At 38.7% G+C, this 21,031-nt stretch overlaps 1 protein-coding gene across 1 annotated transcript in view; it reads right to left on the bottom strand.

Moving 5' to 3' along the window:
* Nucleotides 1-3,429: 3,429 nt before the first annotated feature.
* The window catches only part of CPNE4 (copine 4), a 226,541-nt gene continuing 208,939 nt past the window's right edge, over nt 3,430-21,031 (bottom strand). The window contains exons 13-16 of the mRNA XM_030444982.1: nt 15,079-15,130; nt 12,159-12,292; nt 9,393-9,629; nt 3,430-3,583 (exon numbers count right to left, since the gene is read on the bottom strand). Of these exons, the coding sequence (XP_030300842.1) occupies nt 3,452-3,583; nt 9,393-9,629; nt 12,159-12,292; nt 15,079-15,130 (555 nt within the window). The 3' untranslated portion in view covers nt 3,430-3,451. The remainder of the gene's footprint in view (nt 3,584-9,392; nt 9,630-12,158; nt 12,293-15,078; nt 15,131-21,031) is intronic.

Genomic DNA, 21,031 nt, shown 5'->3' with positions numbered 1-21,031 from the left:
ATTTAGCTGTCATCAGTTGTGTACCTTTGAGATTTGGAGACTAAAAGAAGACGTTTTAAAGCAATACTATTATTATAATTTAATTTTCATTTCATACCTGTAGACTCTTTATCAAATGCTCACATGGGTAGGTGTTACCTTAGATAGTAAGCAACTAGCAGTGTATAAGTGCTTTTTTAGTTACTATAGACTTAGTTTCTCCTATGCAACTAAAAAAACAAGTCAGCTCAGTATCTGGCTCAAGAATTATGGAAGTTAATGGATTTAGGGCTAATATTGATCATGAGTGTATTGCAGTATTCCAAAACCTTTGGGTTTTGAATTAGATTTGAGAAACAGTAAAAAGGAAGGCAGAACTGTAGTTGGCAGTGAAGATATAACTTATTGCAGGACAAGATATAACTTATCTTAAAGGAGCTTTCAGAATTTAAAATGATACATTAAAAGGCAGGAGAAGTTTAAATTTCCATTATAAAATCTACAAGAGAAATTGACTGCAGTTCAGCCTAAAGGCAGAATGGCCTTGCAAACATCCTAAGTAATAAAAGAGGAGAAAAAAAAGCCATTTCAGAGAGATATTAACATACTTAATGATATTACCCTTCACAAAGCCTATGCTATCTTATTACAATGAGTAACCTGGAGCAATGAAAATAACACTCAAAGCCTCATTAGAAAGCCTTTACCATATGGGTAGTTTTGTCTTCTGTGTATTCTCCTACACCAGCTCACCACAATATTATGTGTTTGTTTTACATGCTGTGAGCTATATAGATTGAAGGAGATTTCCAACTGACTTTTCAGTATCACAGAGGTATCTTCAAATACCTTGAGGGCTGCTACAGAATAGCCGATCTGCGTTATCAGTGGTAACGATTTGGTTTTAAGCAGGCAACATTTATAACTTGGATTGTGTGAAGTAAGCAGAAAGGTGTGCAGCACCAGTGATTCTCTTGAGCCACTTACATAGGCTATCTACATAAATGACGATAACTGATGATTTATATAGGTCAGCATACAATAGCCCCTTGGTCTTTGCGTTTTATATGATGCTACATTACAGAAGCACCTTACAAGACCTCTGCTAATTAAGAGCTGTAACTGCCCAATTCTATGTAGCCATAAACACTTCAGAAATCAGTTTAGCTGAAGATCGTAGGTACCAGAAAAACAATTTATCTAGTTCCTAATTTTCCTGCCAAAAGCTTTCTTTTGCTTTCCTTTAGTCTGGCAAGTAATAGAGAAAAGGCTTAAAGCCTCCTCAGATGTATATTACATCCCTAAGTCCATACCCCAGGGTAAAGTAATACTCATGTGGTGAGCGCACCATCATGCCTCGGACGATCTAAATCACTTTTCAAATATTAAAGTCCCCCAGCACCATTGTGAGTTACTCATGAATGCATGGCAGTGTGAGTTATTTATGAATACATTGCAGTGACCTTCTTTTTACAGATGAAGAATCTGAAGTGAAGGAAAGTAAAATAACTTGGTGATGATTATAAGATATTGGGAGAGCAAAAGAACATAGTCATTGATTTTTCAGTCACATGCTTTAACTGGTAGAAATATTTCTTCTGAGAACAAGGGAGGAAGGAAAAGAGGGGGAAAATGGGAATAAGAAACTAGAGATGCTATAGATAAGAATTAAGAAATGCTGGAAGAATGGTGTACGAGATATAAGGGAATATCACAGTAGCTTCCAGCTGAAATACATCCACAGAGGGAGAGATGTGCAGTCTGCTAGGGTAAGCTCTCAAATGAACAGCCAGGCATTAAATGAAAACGTGGATTTGACATCAGTCAGAACATCTTCAGGAAATTTAGACCTATGACCAAAGAATTCCAGCTGCTCTTCAATATCTGATCAGCTGAAGGAGTCTTTACGAGTAAGCGTGAATGACTGTGCTGCAGAATATAGATGGAGCAGAACTGAATGTTCTGGGGTGACAGCCCCATGCATCTTGGCTATCACGTTGCCTTCATTTTATGGTACAAGATTATCAACAAAGCTGATCATATGGAAGTTACTTCTAGAGGAGAATCAGGGAGATAGAATTCTACATTACTTGCAAACCAGTTAAAAAATATGTATTTCTGAAAAACACCCCCCAAAAATTGTTCACAGGTGAGATATTACAAATTACCTCTGTCTAAAACCATCTTCTTCTGGGGGCATAACTCATCCAAAGCTATGCCCTTCAGACAATCCCATACAAATTAATTTTGGTCAAATTTTATCCTTAACTTTTTAAAAGTCACGTCTTTTCACTACTGTCTTTTAGTAAATGAAGAAGCCAAAATTCAAGCACTAAGAGTAACTATGACCTAATTTCTTCATTTACTTGCATAAATATTTCAATGGAAAGATCAATCCACTGCAAATCTGTTCCTGTGTGTCTTTTTTTTTTTTTTTTTTTTTTAATAGGGTGGCTTGAATATTCTTTTTGTACAAAAATAGTTTTTCCATCACACACAAGTGATTTGTGTATGTATGAAGTTACTAATCTCTAGCTGTCACATCAGGCCATGCAAAATTTCTTTCAGAAAATGTGTCACGCAAAGTTGGATATTAGGTGTGAGATTAAAGAAAAAATGCAAATGAAACAAAATAAGAATTCCCAAACATAAGAGTTTATAAATTTGGGTGACCAAAACATGACCCTTTTGAAAGCCAGCCAGACTGTTTGGATTAAGTAGGCATATTTTAAGACATGCAATCCTGATGGATCATGCCCTCCAAACCAGATCTGTTTATGGCTACAGTCTGAACCCTTCATAACAGATGGATTTGTCAGGGTTTTGAAAAATTGCTACTCAGGCCACAGACCAAGTGGTCATGTTTGGGTGCCCGTGTTATAAGGTGTTAACATTAGAAATGCCCATGCTTCAGGCCAGGTATCTCTTGAAATACTTTATTACCCTTTTCTTGGAACATGGAAGTTGAAAACAGAGTCTTGTGGCAGAGAGAGAAATAAAGACAACAACTGCAAAACTGTTGTTTTTATTTTAAACATGCAAAATACAGTTCATGCATCTGCCATTTTGAAAAATCTCTCAATTCATAGCAGATTAATCCAAAGACATTTTGGCTATCAACTCTCAATAAGTATTTCAAAATGCTTTACAGTGTAGAGATAAGAAATTTAGCAAAATTTCAACAAGCCTGTATAAAAACCAGATACAGATAACTTTTTATTTCAAGGCAACATGCTGTAATGTGAAGAGTTCACTTTTTTTTTCTGGAATTTTTTTCTCATAAAAAGTATTGAACAATACAACTGCTTAACAGATTTAAGCCTTTAGGCTACACATGCAAAAAAATGGTTATTTTAGTTAAAAATCACCCAAAACGTGCTATTGTTTTGTTTTGTTTTGTTTCATTTTAAAATACAGTAGTTGTAGACAGTAGCATTTTTCTTTTTCTAATTTTGTAAAAGTGCAGGCAGGTTCATGGAGCTAGTGTCCTGGAAGACTCGTACTCTGACATACATTTTGGTTTTATCCCTTTGCCATTGTAATAGTCCACGACTTGGTTTGGAACTTCAGCCAAAACGCTTTTTGCTAGAGCAGCTGGGGATGCCTGCAGGAAATGGTAGAAAACACAAGAGTTAAACTGTCTCTCTGCTAGAAGTGCCATGGATTTTAGAGGCATTGGTCCTATGAACTCAAAGTAGGAACTACAGTACAGAAATGGAAGGCAAAATCACTCGAAGTGTGTGGCACTATTGCTGGAAACTAATTTTATGAGTCAGTTTGGGCTTAAAGCTGTAGCTGCCTGACAGTACACTAAAGCCAAAAGTGCTCTGCCTGTTTTTCAGGTCCATTTGGAGTATTTTAAGTTCAGGGCCACTGAGCTTCCCTGCACTCTAGGAGAGCACTGTATCACAACGAAAGGGGCTGCAAAGATTTCATTCATCAGTACTCAGCAAGGAATCCTGCAGAGCTTCAAGTTGAACACAAATGGACATTCACTGTAGAAGGAAGGTCTTCATCATCATTCTGGTCTTCATTTGCAGTAAAAATGCAAATGCCTAAAGATCAGTTTGAGAGGTTTAAACTAATATATTTGTCTCCAGATGGAGCACACATGGATCACACATTCCAATTCAGATGATGCACAGGAACTCAACTGGTGACTGGGTCACATTTCTTCTGCATACCAGCTGCATGCTTTTTCCCACATTAATGAACACTTCCTTCCTCATTGTCTGTTACATTGTCAGCCCGGGTTCAAAACTACCATGGCACAAAGCATTTGTTTTGACTGTTTATGGCCCTACTTTGTTTCATAGGGCGGCATCCTTATCCTTCCAGTCTTAAAATTAGGCTTACATAGGATGAAAATGGTAAATTATCCACAGGCAAGTGATTCCAGAGGTGCAGAAAGCCCCAGGGCTACAATAAATTCCAGTACCAAATGTTTCAATACTGCCAATATAGAGGTAATGCTAACAAATCCAGAAACAAAACTATTTTTCTGTATTTTGGTATTTTGAGTCACATACGTAATTAGCAATTATGTGACATTTATACCAAAATATTTGTGCAGGAAAAAAAGCCTGGAACATTTCTGCATGAATAAACAGGCAAAGCAGAGCCCTCACTTCCTGTGACAGCACAGCAACTGCTCTCAGGTGTTAGACGGTAACAGAATCCATTTATTTTAATCCTTCAAAGTGAAATGCATGATTTTCTATGGCTGTCCTGTTACTGCCTAAACCTGTTTTCACTGAAATCAACAGAAAACACCCCTTGGAGTCAGGTAAATGGCTGATTTCTACATTGCTGCTGAGAATTTGTTTATTTGTGTTCCAAAGCTTAGGCCGTACTTTAGGCTGCCTCCGTGTCACCAAAGATAGAACCCTACACAAAAGATAGAAACAGGGAGTGGGAGGAGAATCCTGGGCCACTGCTGCAAACACAAGAAGCCCGAGCCATCAGGAAATCTGATTTTGCTCTGGCTTTAAAAAAAGCTGGGCAAGAGTACCTGCCAGCAGCTTCTCATCAGCACGTGTAGTCCACAGGCCTGCACGCTGAGCCAACACTCACCTCTCTGCATCGTCCTCCTGTTGCCACTTTTTACTCTTTTGATGCCACATCCATTCTTCCTGAAGGAAGGGTCAGCCCTTTGGAACAGGCTCTGTCAGGGCTCAGGTGCACAGTTGAATCACTTAAGGAGTCAGCTGTGGCTATGGGGTCCTCGTGCATTAAAAAGCCTTAACCTGAGGTTTAAGCTGACACAGTCACTGTGCCCATAGGCTCACGGGCAACGCGTGGCCCCACACAGAGTTGCCCTGGAGTAGCTGGCTTGACTCTGCACTCCAGCATGAACATTGGCAACTATTGCTTTACAAAGTTTTATCATGCCAGTGGTGTCATTTGATCCTGGGGCTCTTTCTAGCATGGCACATCCTAAAACCAGGGTTAAGGGTGATTTTCTGTCTGATGACTCGGGTCGCTTGTACCTTTGGTAATTTTGTGGTGGTAAAGGACACTCACTTATAAACCTGATGGTGCAAAGTAGCATTTGTGGAAGTAAGAATCAGGCCTAGTAACTTTTGAGCTGAAAACCAGCCCCAGTTCAGCCATGCTGTGTAAGGGTTACCTCTGCTGGTTTTTTAGCACAGGTGGTTTTTACTGTAACATTTTCTCCATTATTTAACTGCTATGCTTGAAGAGTATCCTAGCAACAAACACTTCAATATCAACAGTTCTTAACTGATAGCTAATACACAACAATCTGATCAGCCAGCAGTAGGAAAATAATCCCCTATGAAGATAACTGGTGTATATTACAAATGACTGTTAATTCAGTTCCACAGCTTCACAAGGCTTCATCTTTTAATTACAAGGCATAGAGTTGCAATAGTGCAAAACATTAATCCTTCTGCTGGTTAAGAGCTGAGCTTTCCATACCCAGTTGTGATATATGTGTCATTAAGTCACAGTTGTTAGCCTTTATGATTAAATACAATGCGAAATGGAATCCAATCTACCTGTAGCATCAGATTTGTGCACAATAAATCATGCATCCTAAAGGCAGAGAATTTCAGCACTTAAAAGATAATTGTGAATGGGTTGAGAGAGGTGGTTCTCTTCAATTACATTACAGTGATTGTGGGCATCACTGTTCTACAATTTCAGGTGAGGGAGATCCATTGCTTGGATGGTGACAGAAGAAATGCACTTGGATTCAGGGAAAGTATCTTCCCTTTGTTTGTTATGTTCTCCTGTAGAGAGTTGCCCATGCCACCCACTATAGAATGGGACATTTTTTTAAGCAGTAATGGTTACCTTGATTCTATCAAGCCTCTGCTACCACAGGATTTGACAAGAATCACTATTATTGTTGTTGTTGTTATTTTGATGGCTTCAAGATATTCCTTAAAGAGAGTCAAAAAGGTAAAATTCTTTACTGAAATACTACTGATATATGACATCACATAGGAGATGAAATTTCTGTAATAAAAGTTTTTGTTCCACAATGAGTCTTGACCCAGTAAAATGTTGAAATGTGTGTGCAGTTTTACGTATGTGAATAATTGCTCCTAATTACAATATGTTACATGCCCTCACGAGTGCCTTGCAGAATCAGACCTTCCCTGATGTCAGACTTATAAAATAAAAGAGATCCACTTGATAGGTTATTTTTACAACTTACTTCTCCCTCCTTTCAGTTTTATCACAGGGGCAGTTTTTGGATAGATTATTTCTGATCTCCTTGGATAGCTATGAGATTCTGAGTTTCAGGCTGACCTGAGAATTGAAGTATTGAAAAAAAATTTTGTTTGGGTTGACTCCAAATGGAGTTTGATTTCAAGTTCCAGCAACATTAAAAATAGTTGCTCACTAAAGAAAACAAATTATTCCTTCTTTCCATCAGTAGTAGAGGTAATACACATTCAGGCATAAATACTTGGTTCATTAAAAAAAATTTATAAACCTTATACAACTTGATATGTAGTCTTTATAAAAAGATCCTTTGACTTTTTTTTTCCCTATTTAAACAGCTGAATAACCTAAATATCAAAACTAAACACAAGGTACATTGACAAAAGGGATGTGATTTTTAACTAAATACATCTTTATCTTAAAGCTGTCAAATGTAATATACTGATTTATGATAATTTTTGTGTTTGATTGGAATTGATCTGACAAAAATTTCCCCAAATGTATTAAATCTGCATTTCTCTGTGGGGAAAAATAATTCTGATTAATTTTTTCCACTAAAAACTATTTCACTAGTTAATGGCATGATCTTTTGTTTGTACTGAGGATAAATAAGCAAGATAGCTGTGAATGTAATTTTGTTCAGAGAGAGAGAGATTACTTGGGATATGACAATAAAGAATTGAGCCAGAAGTGTCTATTGTTATGGGCACTCATCCATTACACTGACATTTGTTGGAATGGTGATAGGTCAAAATAAATAGACTAGATATGAAGTTGTATAAGAAATATTGACTTTTCTGATATATACATCTATATTATCTCTGCTATTGAGAGAAAGGGGTACAAAAATATCACTATTTAACATGACCGATACATTTTTAAGATTGCTGTCCTCTATCAGTACTTGGGAAATTAATCTAAACCAGCTAAAAATAATATATGCTTATCCTTTGATCAACACTAGCAATTAAAATCTCGCATAGACTCACACACAAGTTCACACCAGAGGCACAATGTATTCAGTGACCAGAACTGCAACTGTCAGCCTTGATCCACTCAGTCAAGGATAATTGCAACTTTGTTATAAAATCACAAAATGATTGTGATATAAAATCACAAAACTAAAAATAACAGACACAGCTGGCTTGCCAGTTCCTTGCAGAAACATGTTTACAACTAACTGAAAGTAGGTCTAGCACTAGCCCATCAATAACTTGCATCTCCACACTTTTACAATAGACTGCAGTGCAGCACTTCACACTTGTAATGATCTGGTGAAGAGAATCAGCAGCCATGAGCAGGTTGTAGCCATACTTTGTTCCAGGAGATGGCTGACTGAATGGCACTGTCAGCAGAGAAGTTTATTTGTCTACAGTCCAATGACAATTTGGCAGCCACTTGGCACGGTGTCACCAAACTGAAAGCACGGAGGTGAGTTTTACCTCCTCTGGGATACATAAAGGTCAGGGAGAAAGAGGAACAAATCTGTTTCTCTTACTCCTCAGTGGAGTTTGAGAAAGTGCATCTGGATCTAAGACAAATACAGTCCATGACAAATACAGTCTATGACAATATATAGATCTAAGGCAAAATTGTATTTTGAAGTGAGAAAAAAGAACAACTCTTGAGAAGAGGAAAATTAAATGAAGGTATTTTTGAAATAGCAGTCTGAAAGAAGTCTCCTGTGGTAAAAAACCAAACCAAAACGAGTCAATTACATTGTGGGATAAAGAAATTTTCAAATTAAATACTGAGGATGTCCTTCCTAGATAATGAGGTGAGAAAAAAACAGCCTTGAGAAGCACTTAAATGTAAGAGAAGGAAAGGAAGGGAGAGATGGAGAAACAGATGGAAAAGCAATGCAGAGGAACACAATGGCCATTCCATGCCTCCAGATGGAAGAAAAGGACCCTGAAAAACCCATCAGTGTGTGGGAAAATTCCTTCTGTGGGTGAACACTGCCTCTACCAGGCTGCTAAAAAAGTCCCTGTGACAAATGCTGCAGTATAAGGCAGGTGAATGAGGAGAAAAGTACCTGGTCAAAGCAATATTTAAAATCCAGCCATTTAATGCTGGGTCTGTCCCTTCCTCTTCTGCAGAGTGCCTCCTACACCTTGCTGGGCTTATACAGGGACAGCTGGCTGAGAGCACAAGGAAGCTCTTAGTAACACCACTTCCTTAGTTGTGTTCTTTTACAAAAATTAGGGAAAGGGCCTGAGGCAGCCAGGATGTGGGTGGATAGTCCAGGCTTTGAGAACTTAGGGACTTAAATTTCAGTAAGGAAACAGCCTCCTGGGAAACACTGAGTACAAATTCAGCCATTCAGCCATTTCAGCTGCTTGTGGAAATATAGGGATGGAAAGCAGAACACACTAGTCCTGATAAAACAGTTACAAGGAGAATGGAAAAGAGGCACTTGGAAAAATAATCCCGGGAAGGCAACCAAACTAAAATCAGGGAGGAAGTGGAAGTAAGGATGAGCATCAAAAGAAGCACATGGATTCTCTCCCATCTCTTACTTCCCCACCCTCACCACCTCACTAATGGAGCAAATTTCATTCTACATTCCTTTTTTTACCCGCCACTTCTGACACAATAATGCCACAGACTTACAAAAGACTTCGTGGCAATCCAAAGTTAGGCCCAGCCCCAGGTACTGTTCACTACACGTTATATACATTCACTCCGCTTCAAAATGCATGGAAAAGTCAGCTTACATGTTTGAAGTTCCTAAATGGCACAAACTGGACAATGTCTCGAAGCACAGGCTCGCCCTTGGGAGACCTCAGGATCCCATCATCACCATCCAGCATCTGCATGTCACTAAAATCAGCATTCCCCACGCCAACGATGATGACTGACATGGGAAGGTGGGAGGCATGGACAATGGCCTCTCTGGTGTCAGCCATGTCTGTGATGACACCATCCGTCAGAATCAGCAAGATGAAATATTGCTGAAATTGTGGAACAGGAAGTGAAAAATTGTATCATTAGTTAATCTTTCAAAGCTGCTTGCCCTTTTACATTATCAAAGTATTTCTGGTAACTCACTTTTTAAAATCACAGAATCACAGAATGACTGGCGTCAGAAGGGACCTTGGAGATCATCTACTCCAACCTGCCTGCCATGGGCAGGGCCTCTTCTGAAAGTATGCTCAAAGCCTCATCCAACTTGTCCCTGGACACTTGCAGGGAGGCGGTACCCACAGCTTCTTTGGACAATCTATTCCAGACTTTCACCACCCTCATACTGGAGAACTTCTTCCTCAGATCTAGACTAAACCTATTCTCATTCAGTTTAAAACCATTTTCCTTTATGCTATTGCTGGACACTTGTGAAATGTCTTCCTGTAGGTTCCTTTCAGATATTGGAAGGCATCTATAAGGCCCCCCAGTCTTCTCTTCTCCAGGATGAACAATGCCATCTTTTCAAATCAAAAAGAGCCTTTATGTTCACTCAAAGGTTAAGCCCATTTCCCATCCAAACCTTCTCATCTACTAATTTTTCCTGTTCTGGAGTTCAGGTCTAGCTCAGGTAATTCCCAGGAGCTGGAAGAAGCCATGGGATGCATGGTGTAGAAAAGGGTTTTTCTACCTGCTAAGGCTGGGAAAGTCAGGACTTTGGCTGAGAAGTCTGGAATAGTCGAGAGATCCTCATTAACCCTATTTTTCCATCTGCTGCACAATCACTTCTGATTACATTTTGTCACCCCCTTTGGGAACCAGTGGGAGGCAGGGAGGAATGGGGTATTGAAGCATTACAAGCCTGTGGCAGAGCTGTCAGGGAGGTTAAGACAGCATTTTGCAGCAGAGCTTTGCTAACAGGCAAGTGGGATGGGTGCAGCCATCTGCAAAATGGAGGGTGATCTAATGGTGCCTGTGAGAGAACCACACCATGGCAGGTCTGCTGCATTCTGCAGAGTAATAGGGAGGAGAGCAAGGGCATGTGCAGGGAGGAATATGTCCATTTCAAACACAGAGCCCTGAGGAGAGGTTTTCTCATTCTCTAAAGGAGAAAAAGCTGTTTTGCATGCTTGTCACTTCTTTCCTGAAACTTCAAAGCCTGCTGGACTGGCATCATGGACTATGACTTCTTCACTGGGTAATGGGGAAGAGCAATGCTCACATGGATGCTTTATGGATCTCTAGGCAGCTGGAGATTACTGCACAAACGTGCACTAATAGGAAAAATCAACAGGTCATAGAATTTGGTCATTCTGCACGAGCAATACCTCCACACAAAACATAATTAAAGTTTATGAATACACAGCTCTATAAACTCCCACTGAGTTCTGTTCGTTGCCTCCTGCCATGAACCATGCAGGCAGAAACCTTTATCTTGAAGACTCATGCTATAAATTAATTTGGTTTTCAAACAGAAAGAAGAGAAGCTTGGGTTTAGAAGAATGAAGTGACTTATTCAATATGACATGCTAGTTTAGAGGCAGCAGTGAGAACAGGGTTACATGGCTGTGGAAATTCTAACACAGTAATTCCCCATTTTAGGACTGGGACCCTAAAGAGCATCAAAGAAGCAGCAGTGGAGAGACAATCACAAGCCCAAACTCATTAATAGAAATGTTTGGGAACTGCTGCCTTGATAGGACATTTTAAAAGGCTCAGCACATGACGATAGCTTAGAGAAAGCTCCAATCCTGGTGATGAGATGCATGCCAATGTACAGCTCTACTATGTTCCTATATATAGCAATTTTTCTTCCTGCACTACACAGGTCCCCTCTTACATCCCTGACTCCCACTCTACTGCTCTTATAATTGTTTCAGACCTATGCATTCAAAAATTTTCATCAGCTCTCTCATTGTCCCTTTCCTCAATTATTTTGGAAGGCAGAAGAAAAATAAGACAAATCCATTTCATAGAGGTACATTTAAAACACCATCTATGCTTAAGCCTTTTAGCCCAGGAATCCATCATGGGTTTTGTATCAGACCCAGGCTAAAAGACTTGTCTCCAGATTTCTAAAAAGCACATAATACAGTAACAGCAAATTGAAAACTCCGTCACTGTAGTTTTCAAAGGAATGTTTTTTTAAATCCCCTAGTTGAACAGAAAACTTTTAGTACAGCCTCTGCTAGAAATTGAAACTGGGTAGTCCGTATGGGAAACCCATGTCCTTTTAGGACCACTACTTTTAGGGCTTGGCCCCTAAAATTTTTGTAACCTTAGTGGTGCTATTTTTTTTCAAACTGAAGAACTGGGTGTTTTACAATAAAATAGCTGTAAAAGCAGATAAGAGAACAGGGGGGGAAGAGTTTCAGGTTGTGACTATCAAAGCTGTAAAGGCTAGATACACTGCTCCAGCTGACACAGACTCAAGATGCCTTCTGTGAAGTTAGGTTAGTGAAAACTGTAAAGGTGTGGTTCACATGCATGAAAAGGCCTTATTTTATGGCCTACAAGAGATGCATCCCAAAAACAAAAAAAAAAAAAAAAAAAAGCCAAATACAACATTATGCCCTTACCGAGGCCTCCTTGGTGTTGGTCTCCTCTGATGCTGATTTTGCTACCTTCTGGATGATGGGAGCAATATTTGTTGGCCCATACAGCTGCAGCTTGGGAAGGCAGCTCTGATAAGCCTCCACAACACCTTGTATTCCTGGCATGAAAAGCCACAAAAAGGCAAATAAATGTGAAGCATATCACCAATATCAAGCTTGTTTAGAATTTAAATAAAAGGTGGGTTCTTAATGAATAAATCTAAAACATCACATGATTAGCAAGTACTAACAATTTTAGGTAGCTTCTGAGAAGCTGTCTCTGGCTGTCTTGAATCTAATCTGTAATATACAATCATTATCCCATGCTTCTCTTTCCCAGCAGTTTTTAAGTTCTGTTTTCCAAGTATCAGCTTACAATGCCAAAGCTTTCATCCTTGTTGAAATGTTCACCTCCTGGTCACCAGCTAAGATCTATGCTAAAGAGGCAGACAAAAATTAAAAACACTTCAACACTTTTCTCTCCTCCTCTTCAGATAAATACTTGTTTTAATCAAAGTAGTTACCAGCACATTTGCTCTCTGTACTTATAACCTAGAGATGTTAAGGAATCAAAACAGCTTTTGAAATACCTGACTCCTCTGTGCTAAGAAAGTAATTTTTCAAGGTGCATTTGCATAATTGCTCACAGGCTGAATATGACTTTGACCAAAACCTGTGAAATATTGGAAGAAACAGCAGGATGCTTTGCAGTCTACAGAAAAATGAACTTTGGTCAAGAAGTTTTTATGGAGCACTATCTATTTTTGGCTTTTTCATTTCAGGACTTATAGCCAGACCAGGGAAAACAGATTTCTGCTGACACACTTGACAGATCACAGAATGGAAATTGGTGTTTTCAATCATTGAGAAGCAGGATTTCTAGAAGTGACGCACGTTAACCTCTGCATGCAGAACTCTCAGCTTACCAGACCTAAAAGATTAGAGGTCTAAAGTTGGAAAGAAAGCGATAGACTGAAAAGCTCTGTAAAGGATGCTGAGGAATGAAATTACCACAATAAGACTAAGCCTGTTAGAGTTTGCAGTGGCACTACATCACTTATGAGGTTTTACTCAACCACATTTGGATACATGGGAGCAGACCCATTACTAACAAATCACGAGGAGCTGTAATTGCTTTACAATGGTACCTGAACCACCATGAAAAATGGTGAAGCATCCAGTCCTCTCTCTTTATGAGTAGTTACAAACATATTTTTCCATTGCTGTGCTCACAGACAAAAGAAGGTGTTTCAATTATATATACGATTGACTAAATTGTTGAGTAATGTAGCAAAATTTCCCTTGGTAATCCCAGTGACAAAATTACATATTACAAAACTGATCTTTTCTTGACTCCCATTTTTAAACCTGTGAAGTATTTCATTACTTACACTTACTGATCTTGCATGAATGCCTCATAAATCTTCCCTAACATGATGACAAGATATACTGTATTTTATTTTCTTATGCATTGAAATAGTTTGAGATAAGTCTTACTCCCTACATTCCACACAGTTTAAAGTGGTTCAAGTCAGAAAGCTAAACAAAACATGTGAGAACATCCAGGAAAGAAACACATTCTTGAAAAATAATGCCTTGTTCACTATCTGAGATTAGTATCTTTAAGAAATATCTACTGTCCTTATATTCAAATTCAACAGGGTATGTGAGTGGCTTACTTTCTACCTTACTTTTCTTGGAGTCCTTTGTTTTTGGGAGAGACAACGTGCATTTTTCTTCACAATTCATCAATTTACATTTTTAATTGGAACTCACTTGCAATAGCTCTGATGAAATACAGTGTATGCCTGTTTAAGAGGGCTTAGGAAGCATCTTCCTCAGACAATAAAGACTAAGTATAAAACTATAAATACAATGTACAATGAATGTACTTAATTTAGGCTTAAATAGTAAAATTTTCAATAACAAAAATGGTAACAGGGGAGAAAAGGTGAGGATATCCTTTTCCTCACTTCCTTTCTTGGCATCTTAATTGTAATCCTGAAGATATTCTTCTGACCATGCCTGAACTAATAAACCCAAGAAGAGGGGAAAGGAGAATCTAGAAAATTTGAAAAGGAAGAACATTTTGAAACATCCATTTCAGTGTTTGGAAGGTAGCAGAAGGATAAGGAAGAATAATGACCTGTGTATTTCAAATCATCTAACCAATACTCTCAAACAAAATGTTAACCTGGGATTACTTGTTATCTTATTTAGAGATCATTGCCCTGTTATTCTAATCTTTTACAAAATGTCTGAATTGTGGCAGGAGATTCAAGACAGACAGATTCAGTCAGTGCAGACCTCACTTACAAATGCAAGACATATAGCAAAATCTGCTGCATGAATCTAGCCTCTGACTACCAAGGATTATTGCAGGAACATACTGTTATATGACACTGTGTTAAAAGAGCCTCTTGCTGCACTTGCCTTCATGAAAATGAACTTCCTTCTATAACAGCAGACCTAGGCTGCTGCCCTGACCAATGGGCTGGACATTGCTGGGCCGACTTGTAGCAGGCCACTGTTGCTATAGTTCTGGGCAAAGAACTGGTTCTACACAGAGGTGCATAGTCTGCTTTTGCATGTCTTGCCCTTCTTCAGCTGCACAACACATGATGTTGCTGTAGCTGAAGCTCTGGAATTAATCTAGAAAACGTGGCTTCAGTTTTCAGTAGTGCTGACGATTTGGAGAAGTTCAAGCACTGAATGTCCAATGTGGTGTACTTTCAAAAGGGCCTATTTTCTAAAGCTAAACCTGGTGGTTTGAAGTCTTACCAGGTGTTGAAACTCCTGTCTGCCTTACTTGAAAAACACTCTAAATACTCAGGGGATGCAATAAAAAATACAAGCACATTTTGAACAGCAGAAATACAACACTCTGTCCTAATGTGAATGTTACCTGCACACTCTGGGTTGTCTTCATTGAAGTTGATGGCAAAATCATGAGAGACCTGCAGATAAATGGAAACAAGAGGTCTGTAGTCAGAAAAATTATTCCAAGAGAATTAGTGGTTAAACACCCCTTTCATTCTTTCTTTGTTAAACCTGAGATCTTTAAAGCCATCAAATGTGAAATACAGTCCCAGCTGGAGCTGCCTGCAGAAATAGTCACAAAACTGAAATCAAACTCACTAGCAGTAACAAAGCCAAGAAAAAAATAGCACAGAGAAAAAACCACCAATGTACATGAGAAATCACATACATATGATATGAGGATTGGGCTATCAATGCCAGACAATCATACTGCTGAGGAGATTTTAATGCCAGCTCTCCTGAGCTCAGCATCTCAGATTGCTGGAGAGAGAAAGCAGGTAGTGATACAGCACTGAGAGCACAAAGTCAGCCCCCTTCTGCATTCCCATGGGTGAAGAGTTCATCATTTGAAAGCCATGGAACTACTGGGAAAAAAATCTATTCAGGGATCAAGGAAGTCACCCAGACCTACTGCGAAATAATAAAATAAGACATATAAGAAGTTTAAGCTGGTTAGGAAATTAGATTGGGCTGGCAGGAAATTAATAAGAAAAAGCCTTAAGACTCTTGGTTTTCCTCAAATTTAGTGAATATCCTATTTTCTCGCTCTCTCTCTTTCTGTCTTTTTGGCTGTAATAAAACACTACACTGCTATTTTCTAAGAGAAATAACTGCATCCAGAACATTTGCTGATTTCCTAGTAAAACAATGTATTGTATCTTTCATGGCTTGGGAAAATAATATAGGAGTTCTGTATGTGCAAATAATGCAAGGCCATGTAAGTCTCAGGTTCCCGACTTCCTCTATCTGTCACTTAGAGATCTGCATCCACAGCATAAAACTGTTGGGATTGAAACATTCTTCAGATGCCCTTTTCTGGTTTTAAGGTTTGGTCTTGCCTGCATTTTCTCCAGACTCCTGTTTACTCCTTTCCTTGATTACTGAGAAGGCTTGATTCCTTTTAATCTGTTCAGCTCGGAAGCTCTGGATCTTAAATCTTCACTTTGTCTTTTTGTTTTGAATGAAGCTCAGCTTTTTTCTTGAAATGCTGGAGAGTTAAGCAGCTGATTTCCATAATTTAAAGTTGCACAAAGGCGTTTCTATAGGTAACTCCAATTACATACCTTTGAGACTTTGTAGATCACTGTAGGACCTTCAGAAGTGCCAACAGTCCTAGTCACATGGAAAACAATCTGTTTTCTCTCTCTACAATGTAACCTGAATTAGCTGCAGAAAAGAGTTTTGCTTGTTGGATGTCCCTGTTTTATTTGCTACTTTAGATGACTTCACAACACAGCACAGAAATTGTTCTATGACTAATAGAACTAACTAATAGAACTAACAGATCAAATAGGTGATTACAGAGAAGCTTCTGCAAAAACAAAGTGGTATAAGTTGGCTAATTGAATTTCCCCATCATATGCTGGCCGGGCTCACCACAGTGATGCCTACCACTACTAATCAAGGGTTTAAAGGACTGAAGCAAAAACACTCTGCATAGTCTCCAGCCAGCTTAGCTCAGCCAGGACTTTTCTACCAAGCACCAACTGCCTCTTAGAAATGGTTTTATGTGGGCTATTCAGGCTACCCCACTCAGCCATGAAAGATAATGCAGAAAGTCAGGACGTGTGTTCCTCGCTGAGCAGGCACAGAAGAGCAGGGCTGTCAGATCTGCTTCAGAGGTGCTCCAGAGCCCTTCTGTCTGGCTGCTCTGTGAGTCTCCTGGCACACTTTGCCCAGCTGGTATCTGCCAGTCTCAGGACCAGCTGCAGGCCAAAGGTAATTACAGCTGTCAAGAACAGTTATGCGAGTTTTCATTCACTGATGATTTTTTTTTTCGTTATTCTGTAGCCTTTCTTCTTCCTTTAGGCTTTCTGTATTTTGTACTAACTGCATCTTAAAAGAGAGAAGGATGGTGATGCATATTCAAGTATTACAGGCTGATTCTTGCAACACTGTGCCTCTTCAGTGACTTCATTTTATAGCAAAAGGATTATCACAATTCTTTTCCAGAGCTATGAATACAGTATTTGAGTCTCACATGCAAGCATGGGCTGTGTGCTTTTCTTATTATACCTCTCTCAGGATCACACTTTACAAACAATTTATCTGGTGCAGAGCTATGGCACCCAGGTTATTAAATAAAAATGTAGACAACAGTTAAGACCAATAAGAAAATTCCAAGTTGAGCAAGTGTGCACAATGATCCAAAAAAGAACACTGTATGAGCAATGGGTGCTATTTGCCCAAAGCAAGTGGCCATTATATGTTGTCACCCTGGTTAACCACAACAGTGTTAAAATCTATCCTGAAGACAGGGCAGGAAACACAATGAATGCAGACAAATCTGTCTGGTTCCTATGCACTTTGAACAATATACAAAAATTTAAACACAATTGAAGTATAATGTAAAGGAAAGAAGTTCTTTGAGTAGCTCAGTGACAGTTCACAAACAGGAAGGCAAGCCAACTGCAGATATTTTTAAAGAAGGGTTTCTCCAAATGCTCAGAACTCATTCCCCACTCAGGTGAATAAACCCACCTGTGCTTCACGTGTCCCTGTGTTGTCTCTCCTGTAATGACTAGAATCCAAGATGGTCCAAACCAGCAGAGACTTCAGGCACATGAAATGTGCTAAGTACCTTACTGAATATGGGCTCCTGTCTGATAGAACTCCATTTAAAAGCCCACCCATGTCAAAAGATGGTTTGGATCAAATATACAATGCTTATGTTTTCAAAACAGCGCAAAGTAATGACCCTCCCTCCATTTTTATTTTTTTAATTAAATGTGCAAGGGCTTTTGTGACTGAAAGGCAAACCATGCTCATGACAGAAGGCCAAAAGATGGTATAGTAAATTACATCTTTCTGATACTGAATGACACAGTCCTCATGCACTTCCAGAACTAATAAGCTAATGGGGAAAAGGAGGCACAAAAGTGAATGTCTAAGGTGCTGAAAACTGGCAATTCTTAGGGAAAACAAGACAGTTGGCTATTCAAAAGTGAGCTTTTTTATACAGTCCACTAAGGTCTTTTGTATGATGGATCAATCTGACAGTCAGGAAATCTGGGAATATGTCAAGCCACATTGGTACCTGGAACAGAGAACTTTGCACTGAACTACAGATCCTGGTCTATGGTGGAATCAGTGTCACAACAGGAAATGTCCTTGCAGAACTGTGATTTTGCCACAGCCACTGGATTGCTTCAAATATGTAGCTTTGGTCATCTCTGGTCCCCTCTCTACAATAAATCCATAAAATCAATCCATAAAGGGAAAGAGAAATTATGGAGTGCAGAGGTGATTACATATGCACAGTGTGGCATTACCTGGGTGGCTGCACAAAACAGCACTGAAAGCCTCCAACTGAGAACAATTACTAGCACTTAGCTATGTTCTCATCTTTTTCCTCTGCAGGACTCCAGATAAAATATTTAGCAGATACTATGATTGATGTGGGATTATTCAAACACAGCTGTCCAGGAACTTCCTTCACGAGGAACATATTATTGCTCAGGTAATTTCTTCAAGATTTTTGCCAAGCAAAATAAATAGTTCTAACATACATAGTGATGTAGATTCTAACAACAGCATTTCTGAGGATACATCAACTACATCAAAGATCTAAAATATTTTTGCCGATTGTAAAAAAAATTTTGTCACTGTACAATGTCTTCATTGTACAGTGTACAATCGAACTACAAGACTCCTACAGGAATCATAACCATGCTCAATTTGATAGGAGGTAACTTACTTCCCAACATCCTAACATGTTGGGATGTACTGAAATTCATCCTTATACATTACCCTTGTTAAGTAGGTTTCTTCTTAAGGCTGAAAGGCAAGGATAATTTCCTAGTTCATTGGAATTTTTGAGATTTCTTAGAAAAAAAGTTTTCTGGACTGAGATAGAAACAGCAAAATACAAACAAAAACTCTACCTTGGAATCTGACAAATAACAAAATCGCACAACATCATAGACCAAATTGCTTGAAAACTCTTGGCCTATGCAAAAGCATTCTATTTAGGTTGCATTTAAATATTTTTCTAATTTGTCGTCAACATTTAAAAAAAAATTTTTAATATAACTGAACTACATTTAAAATAAAAAGCGGCTTTAACTCAGAAACCATGTTTTTAATTAATTTTCCAAATGCTGAAAATAAATGCCTCTATTCTGAAAATCAATAATCCTTTTTTTCTCTCTCTCTAGATTGTTGAACTAATTTAACTTCACTGTCCCAAATAGCTCCAGCTTTCCGGTGATAGTACTGGAAATACCTCACAAACAATCTGATAAATTCAGCTATGTTTAGGAGTGCTTTCCTACTAATTTAAACAGAGATTTAAAAAAAACCATGAACAAAGATGCATACAAATTTAAATGCTGATACAGAATGCTGAACACTTATCTGTGAATAAATCAAACACTATTAAGCCACTGCCAGTGTGAAAATTAAATATGGAATGCCTGCATGTTTTGCAAAAGCTTAAGACAGTAATGAATTTAAAGGACCATTGCTCAAAAGATATTATTTTGGGAATGTTCATTAATCGAACAGTTTTTTGGGAGCTGGACAGCTTGTGTCTCTGGCTGAGACCACACTGTAGATATTTCTGCTTGGCAAAGCTTGTCCATTTATTTTCCTCTGCACTTGATTTTTGAGCATGCTGCCTCATTTCCACGTCTAAATCAAGGTTGTGTGGTTAAGGTGACAAATTCTGATTTTTTTCCCTTGGTCTATTACACATACTTGTGTTGTTTGTTTTTTGTCAGGCTTGTGAATCTTTTTGCCCTCAAACAGCTCCTCCAAAGTGTGGGAATTATACAGATCACAGCACTTTTCAAGTCCCTTACCTGTCCAACAAACCAGATAGTGCAGTTTAGGGTTGAAAAGATGCTGTACTGTTTCTGTAACTGCAGTGAGGCTCTGTCCAGCAACTCTTCTCAGGTTGCATTAAAAATGCAGAAATAACCAGGGACTGTGTTAAAACAAAGTGCAAGTTGTTTCATACCCACTCAGGTGTCAGCCTGCAACTCTCCTTTAGGAAAGAGCACTTTGCTATTGAAAATATATACCTGCCATGGGGTTGGCACAATTCTAACTTTCTCTTCATTTTAACAGTAAGTTTTGTGCTGCTGTGGGTTTTTCAGAACTCCTTTGAGTTCTGCCTACTAGGAAATTTGTGCGTGTAGTTCAGCTGTCTTTCCTCCTCTTCACTGTAACCTTTTGCAACGCTTTTCAGATACTTCTTGTTGCAAAAAAAGAGATGGATTTGAGACACTGGTGTGGAATAACCAGCAAGTTCTGCAAATTTCACTTGTTAGAAACAAAAATGGGGAAAACTGCTCCCAGAGGTTTATGAAGATCAAGGAGCACGGTGTCAGGCCATGAGAAAACAAGATCATATTGATGAATATTGGATGAAAGATCTCTAGACAGACGAGGAATGTTATATATGGCATGTCTTGTTTCCTTCACTCCCACAGATTCCTCATGGTGCTAAAAACCTGTGGGTTTTTTCGTTCTTTTTTTTTTTTTTTTTTTTTTTTTCCTGCCATCAGCTGAAATGTTTCATTCGCAGCTGAAATGGGGGAAAATAAAGTCAGGGTAACATAGTAGTGCATTCTTGATACGGAAATTCTGTAGAAAACATGTATAAAAACATGGTTTTAAAGGGATTCACTCTTAATAAAGAGCCTGCAGAGGTGGATGCTGACATTGATCTGAAGTGCTAATGTAAAACGGGGGCTATATTTTTCCATGCTGAATAATAGTTGGCATAGCAAACATGACTTTATTTTTTTCTTTTGTAGAATGTAGAATGTGAAGATGCTGGAATCTAATTAAATGGACAGGTGGATATTTCCCTC

Source organism: Calypte anna, chromosome 2, assembly GCF_003957555.1.
Source record: "Calypte anna isolate BGI_N300 chromosome 2, bCalAnn1_v1.p, whole genome shotgun sequence".
Classification (NCBI taxonomy): Eukaryota; Metazoa; Chordata; class Aves; order Apodiformes; family Trochilidae; genus Calypte; species Calypte anna.
Note: the sequence above shows the minus strand (reverse complement) of the source record. Positions and strands in the feature narration are given on the sequence as shown.